Source organism: Pocillopora damicornis, chromosome 3, assembly GCF_964200805.1.
Source record: "Pocillopora damicornis chromosome 3, jaPocDami1.2, whole genome shotgun sequence".
In the NCBI taxonomy this organism is placed as follows: Eukaryota; Metazoa; Cnidaria; class Anthozoa; order Scleractinia; family Pocilloporidae; genus Pocillopora; species Pocillopora damicornis.
In genome coordinates, this window is record NC_142672.1 from 2,595,964 (window position 1) to 2,608,497 (window position 12,534).

General features: G+C 35.2%; 2 protein-coding genes across 2 annotated transcripts; one reads left to right on the forward strand and one right to left on the reverse strand.

The window, feature by feature from the left end:
- Window positions 1–1,543: 1,543 nt before the first annotated feature.
- Window positions 1,544–5,243, forward strand: LOC113666982 (uncharacterized). Its single transcript, XM_027182778.2, has 3 exons — window positions 1,544–2,502; window positions 3,096–3,327; window positions 3,863–5,243. Exons 1-3 carry the CDS (start codon window positions 2,206–2,208, stop codon window positions 4,135–4,137), a joined length of 804 nt encoding a protein of 267 aa, XP_027038579.2. The 5' UTR covers window positions 1,544–2,205; the 3' UTR covers window positions 4,138–5,243.
- Window positions 5,244–7,885: 2,642 nt separating this feature from the next.
- LOC113666972 (uncharacterized protein C8orf74 homolog) lies at window positions 7,886–12,289 on the reverse strand. The gene is made up of 3 exons (XM_027182769.2): window positions 12,014–12,289; window positions 10,252–10,550; window positions 7,886–8,774 (listed from the first exon to the last, which is right to left on the reverse strand). Exons 1-3 carry the CDS (start codon window positions 12,264–12,266, stop codon window positions 8,475–8,477), a joined length of 852 nt encoding a protein of 283 aa, XP_027038570.2. The 5' UTR covers window positions 12,267–12,289; the 3' UTR covers window positions 7,886–8,474.
- Window positions 12,290–12,534: the final 245 nt, after the last annotated feature.

Sequence of the window (12,534 nt, forward strand, 5' to 3'; positions counted from 1 at the left end):
AATGGATTACAATATTCATGTTGATATTCAGTATTGGAATAATAAGGTATCTGATATCCTCCATCATAATTACATGGATTTCTCATAATTTCATACTCTCTTCCGTAACATGGAAAAATAGTATAACCCTAAAACAGAGAAGTTGAATCAATATATGATAGAATATATGCCGGTACAACCTAAAACAAAATAAAATTCTTAATTACGCAATTATATTGTAAATATATCTCCAATACAGTGCGCTGTCATTAGTAACTAAAATACGTGATAGACGAATATGTTGAAGAAACCATGCGGTAGAATAAGGTGATTCTCCTCCAAGCATTCTTACCTACAAATTCAACAAAATAAAAAGTTATAAGTCTCCATTGACAAAACCTAATTTTTCTTTTACAAGAACATTTACTTTAGATAATGATTATACTTTATTGAGATCAATTATTTTAAAACCAAATAGACATGTTTCACTTGTTCTTAGACAATCTAATAAACACACATTGTATGTAGTTGATGTAGAAAGATGCAGACATGGATGGTTTTTTTGTTGTAATGAAAAAAATGAATATGATTATAAAATTAGAAAATCATGTTTTAGACATGACATATATAATAAAATAAAACAAGATATGGTTGGGTGTAAGATTTATTTTTTTTAATAATGTTGAATTTGTAGGTAAGAATGCTTGGAGGAGAATCACCTTATTCTACCGCATGGTTTCTTCAACATATTCGTCTATCACGTATTTTAGTTACTAATGACAGCGCACTGTATTGGAGATATATTTACAATATAATTGCGTAATTAAGAATTTTATTTTGTTTTAGGTTGTACCGGCATATATTCTATCATATATTGATTCAACTTCAACTTCAGATTCAAGTTAGAGGTTTTACTCTTGATAGTACCGGTAGTCGCTATGTTAATTTTAACGTTCTCAAACAAAATGTACTAGATGATATCCTCACACCACAAGATGAAGCAACTTGTGTAGAAGTTCCCATACCTTTTAAAATACAACGTAAAGCTAATGATTATACATTAGAAACAATTCAGATGTATAAGAAGTACAAACTAGTTTACAGTAAAAGAGTTGTTGATTGTAATACTTTTAAATCATTTCCTTATGGTTATATGTAAATAAACATTGTTTGGTTGCTATGATATGGTCCTCTCTTCATTTGTTTACATCTAATCCCTGTTGCTATGCAAACCTTGTTGCTACGTTTTGGTCCTACCCTAGCGCACATTACTACTGACAAACAAATTCAACACCTAATTAATCTTTCTTTTTATGATTGTTGTTGCTGGGTTTTTTTTAAGTTTTGTGCTCTGTTTTCATGACTAATTGCTGTAATTCGTTTTGCTGTTTTTATTCTTGCAAAACATTTTGTAAGAGTTCCAATACTTGTGGATCATCCACACCCTTTGCAAACATTTGGCATGCAGACAAGACAGAGGTAGTCAATGTTCCCTTTGAGAAAAAACACCTTTTAAATGACGTCTTCAATTTACTTTATTTGAAACTCTGATCTGAAAATATTTGTCAACAAGACTTGTTAGTAGTGAGAAGTACAAACCAAGTTTCCCTTCATAACTTAATTTCTTAAATGTCTCAATCACTGGATCTCCCCAAAAATATCACATCTTTTCATTTTTAGAAGAACTTTATTAGTTATGAACATAAGTCATTTATGGTTAACGAGGTAGAACATGGCTAACTTAGGGTAAATGTGGGTTAACGTGGTAGAGCATGGTTAACTTAGGGTAGATGTGGGTGAACGTGGTAGAACATGGCTAACTTAGGGTAGGTGCGGGTTAACGTGGTAGAACATGGTTAGCTTGTGGGTTAACGTGGTAGGACATGGCTAACCTAGGGTAGATGTGGGTTAACGTGGTATAACATGGCTAACTAGGACATATTGTAAGTTTTACATGAAGGTTAACCATATATATTGTCAGCCATTTTGTCGTCTATATGGTATTCAGCCATGGCGTATATACCTAAAAAGCCTTCGACGTACGTCCTTCGGCGTAGCATCACTTACGGTGTTTTCAACTGCGTCTTACATTGAGCTCACCCTACGCATACCACTCTGTGCATTCTTCCCGTTGGCGAATTTTCCATTTAACGACCACAAACGGGGTCGATTAACGCTGCTCTTGCATTGCTGTACCTAGAACCATTCGTGAAACGGTTCGTAAACATGGCTTCTGAGGACGCTTCAGAGTGGACGGTGGCTGCGAAGCTGGGCGAAGTTCTTGCTTCTGATAGGTTTGATAAAGATTCTATCTCACAGGGAGAGTTAGGGTTATCACAAGCGTTTTGCTTGTTGTGGCAAAATCAAAACACAGGAGATGTTGCCGGAAGGCTAAGACCGAATGTCATGACAACTATGGCAACTGCCACTGTTTTGCTAGATTTGTATGTGTTGGATAAAATTGACTTCAACAAAGACATCAAACATTGGATGGACAGGACGAGAGAAGTTATCACGGTGAAAGTAGGTATTTTTATGCACGCTGGTAATCATTTGCTCGGTTAACCTTGTGTCTGTTGAGCTATTCAGTAACAACAGTTCTTTTTTACCTCATGGTATAACGTCAGTTATACTATGAGGTTTTGGTTTGGACGTAAAATTCACTCTCTTACTTCATTATCTGATCAGTTGGACAATTTAGTCATGCAATGAAAATTGGATTAAACGTAATTATGTTAACGCAAAGTAATTCTATTGTCTTCTGTTTGGATGTCTAGGGGTTAGGACAAATGCAGGGCTATCACAAGAGCTACAGCAGAAAAATACTGTCTTAGCTCGAATCAACTTTAAGATTTGAGAATGAAATACTCTCTAGTGTTAGCTGGTGCATAAGGGGTCATTAATTTATTTTATTGAGTGAAGTGGGGAGGTGTAATTTTTGTCATGTGTTGGAAAACATTGAGAAGTACAGTTTACACTGGCCTTTAAGTGAAATAGTACCACTCTATGGAGCAATCAGCTGCAAATTAGTATATTAAATAGTCCACTTTTCATGTACCATTCTTTATAGAATTGGTATCCAATAACTACCACTGGTAATCTAACTCTGGTTACAGGTTAAAGATACCACTTTAACTGGGACATACTTAGACCAGGCTTTATTTCTGGACATTGTAAAGTATCATCAGGCTGCCAAGGGAAAACCAAGAACAATTGTGGAATGGATAATCCATGGATCCTATGAGAGAGAAAATTCTGCTACAATAGTCTTGGACAGTTTAGTGTTACATGGCATCCTAAAAAGAGAGTCAAAACTATTTGGAAGGAGATATCCCATTGTTGATGCAAGTATGCCTATACATTTTACAGTATGTGTCATGTTCAGATTCCTTCAAAGACACTTCTTGAAAATGATGTGATGAATTGGGATGTGAAGTGGGGCAATGATAGGCAGCCCTTTTATCATGTATGGGAAATGAAACATTTAGCTCCTTTTTACTCAGAAAATGGCTGAAAGTATTTCCTTTTATAGTATTTCCTTCCAAGAAGAAGCGGTGCTGATTAGAAGGGGTCTTTTGTTCTGAAAGGGAAGTCAGTGTGCTGATCCAAGGGAGGGTGCTTATTTGAAGCTGCTGTATGTATTACATCAACTTATAATCCCCATGATATTTTTCTTTATTCTCTTCACTTGTTAGCTTGATACTGTATTAATATCATACTTAATTCTGTCTTGGTCACTTATGGGAGATAAAGGGTTAACAATCCTGAGAAAAGCACTATTTGCAGATTCTTACACAAAAAATGCAGAGATGTTGACCTTACAGGTGTTAAAAAAAAAGGAGTAACTTGGATCTTTGTATTTTTTCATTTTCTCTACTGTTAGATCCAAAGCAGAAGCTAGTGAGTGAAATAAGACAAACAGTTCTCCTAAATCAGCCTGCAGTTGGATTTATTTGGACTTTGCTCAAGCTTGTGTATGAGGCAGACTGTTGTGCTGGAAAGAAAATGCCACTTCTTAGCATGTATTTTGAAGTTGATGAGCTCCAAATGGCAAAAGAAAATATGAAGATGCTAGTAACAGTTAATGTGCAGAGTGAACAAGTTGCAAATGAAGACGTAGATTGTTCTCAGTCATTTGAGCTGGAAGTTGTTGGATGATATAATGCAAAGTTACCTTTGCTGCTCTTTATTTTTTTCTTATGGAGAAGATCAAGGGAAGAGACTGGACTCAATGTGCAAGCCTTACATTTGAAATCGAAAGGCAAATCACCTTAACTCATTTTTAGCTCACTTTTTGTTTTTTGAGAGGTTAAAGTAACTCTTGTAGGCTTTATGCAGTGCTATTGAAGTTTATCCCAACCTCCATGGTTCCTTGGAATGAAGTACCAGAGAATTCTCCAGGATGAGATGCCAGATCATTTCAAGTAACCTTGTGCTTCATCAAGTTCTCTGCCAGTTTTAATTTCCTGGGAGGAGTGGATTATTCCACCAAAGACAAATGCAATGACCCCATGTAGACAGTAAAGGCTTAAAGCTTTAGTACTGTTAAAGAATGTACTCTAAAGTCTGTAAATTCTGCTTAAAACAAATATGATAAAATTATGCCAAACATAAATGCTACATATTTTGGTGGATGTATTTTTAATGCTGGATTCAAGATTTTGTCAGTCATTTGCCAGGAACATGACAAAAAGAAAATCATACTAAATATGCTGCAAACTTGTCAGATATGCACATAGTGCAAAGCTCTCCAACACTCTCTCTGTATCTCAGATGATAGAGAACTGACGATCTTAGGTTTAATTCCTTGTTGAGGACTTGGCAGTTCTGTTCTTCACCTGATGCTTGTTGTGAAACAGTTTCCATGACATTTTAATCAAGTAACTAACAGCTTTATAAAACTGTCTGCAATAAGTTCAATCACCAAGCGTATATTTTGGTTTAAAATGTTACAATGTATCAATCATGTTAGTGACAAGCAAATTTGTACAGACTCTCCTTTTTTGCCTATTTAAATGAGGAAACTTTCCTCATTGCTAATCGTCTTAATAACAAAAGCAATTTTGGAGGGAGATCAATCATTTTCGCCACTTCTTTTTATAAATGGATAAAGATAATGTCGATACCACAGGCAAACCACACCAAGTGTTCGTTGACATGAGACAAATGAAATCTGTAAGGGTTATGAATACAGCTCTGAAAATTGCATATCTAAGAATTACATCTTGGTCTGAATATCTCAATAAAGTTAATTGAAATGTTAATTGATGCATTTGTGATGTTTTTAAGCCTTCTTGGGCCATTTGAAGTGTCTTTTTTTTTAATCAATTTTTGCCTCTGTGCAGCGTAAACAAGGACTGAACCAGACTGGACCAGATCAAATCACGTAATTGGTGCTCCCTAGCCCTAGGAATACCTGGTCCTGGTTTCCAGTGTCAGTGATAACTCCTTTGTTTGCAAAACAGATAAAATTGATATTTTTGCTTTCCTATATTGCAAGTACAGCAGTGTTTTTGTTCGATTTGAGAATATGGATTCCTCTTCGAATCTGAGTCAAAGAAATGTGACAGAAAAAGAAAAACTGCAACATTTTTATAACTGATTTCACAACATAGGGTGTAATCCAACTGTCAAGATCCAACCACTACAATGTGATGAAAATTGCTGTGGTGCATGATATTCAAATATCCATCCTTAATTCTCTTTCACAGAAATGAAGGAGTTGATCACTGATACTGGAAACCTTGACCAGGTATCGTGTATCATGAAAATTGTGCGGTTTTCACTTTTTGGCAGTTTTTGGCAGATTGTTCTTGATCTGTAAAAATAAATAATCGATGTGAGATTTTAGGGCAAAATACACCAACACATGTGTGTGAAATTTAGAGAAGACTTGACATGAAGGGAGCCCAAAAATTAGTCCAATCTAATTGTTGGTGCTCCCTTCACATTGGGTATCAAAATTTCATGTGAGTGTGTATGTATTTTGCACGCCTAGCAAATCACTCCACCAAAATTAGAGACTACTCACAGTGTACATGTTCTGCTGCTTGAACTTCAGAAAAGTTGCCTTGCAGCAGCACATGCATTGATGACAGTGGGACAACATCATGATTTGTACACATAATTAGCCTACATGCAGATCTGTCCATGGGGTTTTTGTTGTAAAATCTGAGCATCAATGTACAGATGAAACTTAGTTACAAGTGGTTTTAAGTTGCTATAAGTGGTCTTCAGGCAAAATTCTTCCCCTAAATACAGATTGGAATGTAAATGCCTAAATACACATCTAAAGGAAATTTTGACTGAACCATGTGTTCTTTTTTTTTTATTTTTCACTATCCTGAATTCCCCCCCCCTTCCTCCCCCCCTGCTGTTCATCTTATTACAGTTGTTATTATCATTCTTGTAATACTATGTTATTCTCCAAATAAACGTGGGCCTGAACGAGCACCTCTCTTTAATATGCACTGTAGACACAAGTCGTGAAATTCAATGAGCTTCCTAGCACTTTTTTGAGGAAACAGGTAATCTTGCTGGTTGCCTGGGTGAAGGATGAACCTTTCTTATCTTTGCATGTTTTGTCTGATGGTTATGGAGAAAGTTTTTAATATTGCACCAAGAAGCTCATAGAAATTTCTGGCATGACCCACAAAAGGTGAAAATAGCAATTCAAAAATTAATTATAATATGTGTTTATTAACTTATGGCTACCTTCAATTCTCTTTCATCTTTGGTTACAAATATCTTTTGATCCTCTTAGCTGACTGATATCAAACTTGGCAGCATCACATATTCAATTAAAAAAACAAGCATATTCAATCAAAATACATTTCAATATTCCTATGCTTGTCTGCATTACTGGTGACAGAACTGTGCTTGCAGTTTCACATATGACATTTTTCCTCTGCAAAACTTAACAAGAAAACATTTTAACAAAGGGATGTTAAAAAATTGGAATGTCAGACATTGGAGCACAGTACTTGGCTGAAGCCATCAACAACAACTGTCAGCCACACACGTTAATCCTCAGAGCAAATAACATCTCAGACATTGGAGCACAGCACTTGGCTGTAGCCATCAATAACAACTGTCAGCTACCTATGTTAAACCTCTTGTTCAATAACATCTCACACATTGGAACACAGCACTTGGCTGTGTTCCAATGTTGTAGATTTGCAGTTGAAAATCTGAAGTTGAAGCATCAGCCTTGAACAGTTAAGATTTTAACTTACCAGCTACTACTCAGTTATTGTTCATAGAGCCAGACCCCCCAAATTTATTGTTGTTGAATAAATTTTGTAAACCAATTTTAACTTTGTGTTGTGATATATTTAGCCCCAATTGTTAGACACAACTTGGAAGCTATGGGGGAGGGGTGTGGCCTTTTCAATATCAGTCCGAATCTATCAATCTACCAGGGAGATTGCCTCACGGTAAGGGTATGAAGCACCCCTTAAAAAGATCCTTACCTGATTTCAAATAAACTATTTTCTCCTGCTTCTTTTAACTCAAAACAAAAATTCAACACCATGTCTCAAACCAACAGTAAAATATTTAAGGAAGTGTAGAATGTAAGTGACATGAAATCAATGTAAAATATTTCCTTGAGTAGATTAGTGGCTACTTTAAGAACACATATTAACCTTTTTGAAGAAAGATTTATGAAATCAGTGCACCTGAGCACACACAAAAATTAAAGAACAGAAAAGAAATCAGTGAATAGAAATGAATCCCACAGGCAAAAAAAATGGGAAGAGGAGGCAAGGAAACCTCACAAAGATTTCCACTTGTTGCAGCTAAGAAAAAACATAACACTTGTGACTTATTCTCATTTTTTTTAACACTTTCATTCCCAGTTTTCATGATTTTTGCAGGACTTAGAATCAAAATGTAACTTTCCACATTTTTGAAAAACAAAGGATAAGTGTCCAAACACTTTCATTGAACATATCTTTTGATCTCTTTCAAAACCCTTTAATTATCATAACTGACAAAGACAGAATTTCTCCTTATAATGACAATACAATATCAAGCAGACAAGTAATGAGAATAAAGAAAATATCCATTAGGGTAATATTAGTTGATCCAATACCAAATTTTTTGAGCTAACATCATAAGTATTGTATGGCAGACAGTAAGGAGAGACATGAACAGAGACACCTATGCAGAGCAGGGCTTCTCCCAGTTTTCTAAGCCTTTGCATACACACACTTTCAACAACCTAGCAAATCATTATTAAGCAAAAGGAAACAAAAATTCAGTGGATGTTTTTATACAGGTTCACCACAAATTTAAAGTATTAGCAATCATAAGTTTCAAAAAAAAAAGAAAAATAGACTCTTGAGTTCGTAAAGCTGCACATAATTAGCTCACAATGTCAATACAGTGATAAATAATGATAAGAAATTCATCTCTAAAATAACTTGTCTGAAAGTCAAAAAATTATATAAAGTACATTTACAACTGGAAAGTATACTTGCACAATGAGATCACTACTTTCCAGAATTTCCTTTGGAACGACGACTGGAAGCTGCAGATTTTTTACCTCCCTTATCATTCTCCTGACTAACAGTGGCCCGTTTGTACTTGAATTTTAAAGAATCATGCATTTCTTCCATTTTATAACTGAGAGTGGCACTTGTCACAGCAGCCTTTTTAGCAGTAACATTAGCCACAACTGTGGCTAAATTTTCTGCTGATAAGTTTACTGGTGATGAGTACAACTCCAAAAACTGCTGCTCCAGTTGCTGAAAAGCTTGTTGGATTTCATTTTCATGGTATGTTGTTCTTTCCTAAATAGAAAAGAGAACAGTATCAGTGTCGAGTAACAGTGACTGATGAAGAAAAAGCTATGAACAAATACAGTCAAACCTGTATTAAGTAGTCAGCAGTAATAACCACTATTTAATGCCATAATTGAAAATGCATTGACTCCTTGTTAATACCAGTAAACAGAACCATCAAAATGGTGAAATAGCATAAAAAAAAGAACACTAAAGCTGAATTACTATATACTTCTATCTATCAGTTGGGCCTCTAGGTCATATCTATAGGCATAATGTTTGTGCATAATATTTGTTTCAACAGTTCTCAGAAAAATTAGATAATTTGCAATATGTTGAGCACATTTGAACTCAAAGTACTATTCCTAGTTTTATTCAAGAGGTTCTGCTTAAGTGACTGTTCAACGCATGTAAGAAGAAGACAATAAAGGCCAGATGCTGGGACTCAGTCAAGGATGACCATGACTGCTTAAGTGGAGAAAAATTAGCAACTGACCACTTTATAATAGGGTGACTGCATATCATATAGTGCCACTTAATGCAGGTTCAACTTTATATTGATCCCCAGTTTCATAATGAAATATGTGGGCTTAGCTATGTATTCTTTTGTAGCATTGATTATTCCAATAATGTAAATGCGTGACTTTCGAACTTGCGTGACATTTGCGTTACAGTTGGCCTTTGTGCCATTTGATTCCTTTTTAAACTATTTAAAAATAGTTTTTCTCTCCCGCTTTCATTAATCGCCTGTTCATGTTCAGAGTGCATACAAAGTTAATTTATAAAGTGTGATTTCAAGCCACCGGCGTATAGGGACTGATATGTAAGTTGTTTTCGCTTTTTCGTTGTTTATCTCGTTTCAAGCAAGCTCTTTCGTCCTTATTTGTATATATATTTTGTGTTTGCCGTAGCATTTGGTTCATTTATTAGTTCCTTTGTTATGTTAGATTCATTTACGCTGTTAAGTCGCCACGTGTTTAATTGAATACAATCTATTATATAAGTCCCTTTTTTAATTCGTTTACAGTTTACGAGATTGATTAAAGTTATGTCCCTGTAATATATTCCCTGGATTTGGTTGGCATTTTTCTCCGGTCACGATTTTCTTGGTATTTCATCGAGCCTTGATGTTCGTTTGCCGCAACAAATAAAGAGGAACATTTCATAAAATCATAAGAGGGAAATGCATATTCTTTAATAACCAGTACTTCTAGACCACTTTTAAGTTAGGGCAGGCAACATTTATCCATCGGTTCCAGTCAACCATAAAAAACCTTGCTTGCTCTTGTACATGATACATTACATTGTTACACTTTTATTCCAATAAAATGTGTCTTTCTCAAGAAAGAGCATAATAAACATTGAAATAGACTGATTCAAGTAAGAAAGGTTTTGAGGTGAATCGGGCAGTACAACTTCTTAGAATGGACATTACTTCTCAAGTTAACTTGCTACTAGGTCAATGGTTGCATACACAGTCACATACCTGGATGCGTTTTTGCTCCATCTCTTCAATTTGTTTTATTCGCTGTTCTTCATCCCAAACACTCTTAGGTACACCATCCCTCAGAGGTTCTGGAACCAAGGGAGGCTCAATATCCAGCTCACACTTGGTGATGTCATCAGCTCTTTCTTGTGTCAGAACAAATTGATACAGCTTGTAGTGTTGAAATAATGTCATGAAAACAAAATCTATCATAGACTTGAGGTTGTTTTCACTGGAGTAATGGGCAATTCTGTTGAGCTGTTGTTTAAACAGTGTTATAGCCTCCTCAAGTGGTTTGCCTGATCAAAAACAAAATAGTTACTGGTGAAGTTTACACCCAAGGCAGTGGACACAGCATCAATTACAGCATTAATTACAGCATTACAATTGTCTCTTTGTTTTTAAACCTCTTGAAAATACAGTTCCTCTATTTTAATTGTATTAAATTCCACTTTTTGATTTTGCTTTTGTGCTTGACACTTGGTTGGTGCACATAATTCTAAGGATAGAACAGATGTATTCAAGTTTGGAAATGCTTCTTCCTTTTTGAAATATTGAAATGTCATTAAATTCTTCCAGCTGGCCTCATCCCGACATTTCCTTCCACATTGAACCTCCCTACCCACTAAAAAGTTACAGTACCATTAATAAATAAATAGCATGAATTGAAAAATCCCTTGTTAATTACTGGGTAACAAATAAATGAAACAATTTAAGCAAAAAAGCCTGTAGGATGCTAAATGTGTTTAGTTGACTGAGAGCTATTATGTCTTGTACATTGAGCATGAGACTCGCACAAACAAATTCAATCTTACACTCTCATGCTAAAACAATTATTTCTCACTACTTTAAGGTTTCAAATTTATTCTTTTCATTTTGAGATAGCAAACTTTTGCTTAAATTTAGTACTTATTAAATTAATTATCCTTCCAAACATAATTTATTCCTGGTTCCCTATACACTCACTTCACACACTTTTTAACAGCAGAAATCCTCTCTCAGATTAGAGAAATGCACATCTTAGACATTTCATCTTTTTACAATTTTAAAGGGAAATATTGCCCCATACCCTCTCCCCCCTTCCACCCTTGATAGGTGATGCCCATAAAATCTCACTCTTTGCCAGAAAATGGACTTGACAGCTCCAATTGACTTAAACTGCATTACAACACAAGTCATAAGAGTTCACTTTCTAGAAAAGTATACAGGAAAGTTTACAGCCAATCAGTAACTCTAGCATTAATTCTTGGAATAAAAAGGGAGATTTTTGTCCAATATTGCTCCAAATAAAAAGCTTAAATGACTTAACAAAAACTAAATTTAGTTCTGCAGAAAAATTTTAAAAATGTACCACCTTCAAGTCCAAATCTATTGATTGAATCTTCAAATTTGCTGACTCAGGTCTTTCACAAGCAAAACAGTAAGCGTTTGAACAAGATCTTATGTCATACAAGAGCATATTTTTTTTCAGCCATAAAATTTTGGGAACATATTTCTTGCATAACGCCAAATCATTCGTTCTGAATACGGCAGGTGCTGAATTTTGTACGTTAAATTTTTTTACATGTCAATGACACTAAACAGTGGACAGTGTGGGATAATTCTACGCAAAGTCAATCACAATCAAAAAAAGAAAGGCTGATATGTGGCTATTAGGTAATGGTGTTTACTACCTTAACTAGACTTGAACCCATAGTTAGGTGGCACATAATACCGGCAGGGAAAACACTCATCGATCGACGAATTGAAAGTAATAGCTCACCTCGTACTTCGTTTAATAAATTTTGAAATACTTCCCACAGCTGAGCCACTTCTCGCCATGGAAAACCATTGTTTACAAAATAAGCCAACGTGTCATAATGAATATCAAGAAGTATCCCGGACCTCAAATCATCTTCTTCGTTAAATTCTGGAATTTTTAGAACTTTACCTAACAATTTCTTTCTTTCTTTTACGTCGGTAACACAAAAGACAGTTTTAAAATCTATATGTCTAGTGTCCGACTCGGTAGCCATGTTTACCACTCGAAAGGCATTTGTTCCCAGGGAAACTCGTCCTTAATGATTCACACGAAGCGGGCTTAATGAGAGCTCAAACAGAGAGTGGAAAATAACTCAGTAGATACAGTGAAACCTAAGTGAACTTGGCTCTTTTTCCTTAATAAAAGTACTTTTTATAGATTTCCTTTGGGTGTGAATTAGAACTAATCAAGTGTGCATTGATAAAACGTCGTAAAAATGTTCTATGGCCCATTGCTTTAATGATGCAATCAATGTCTATCAG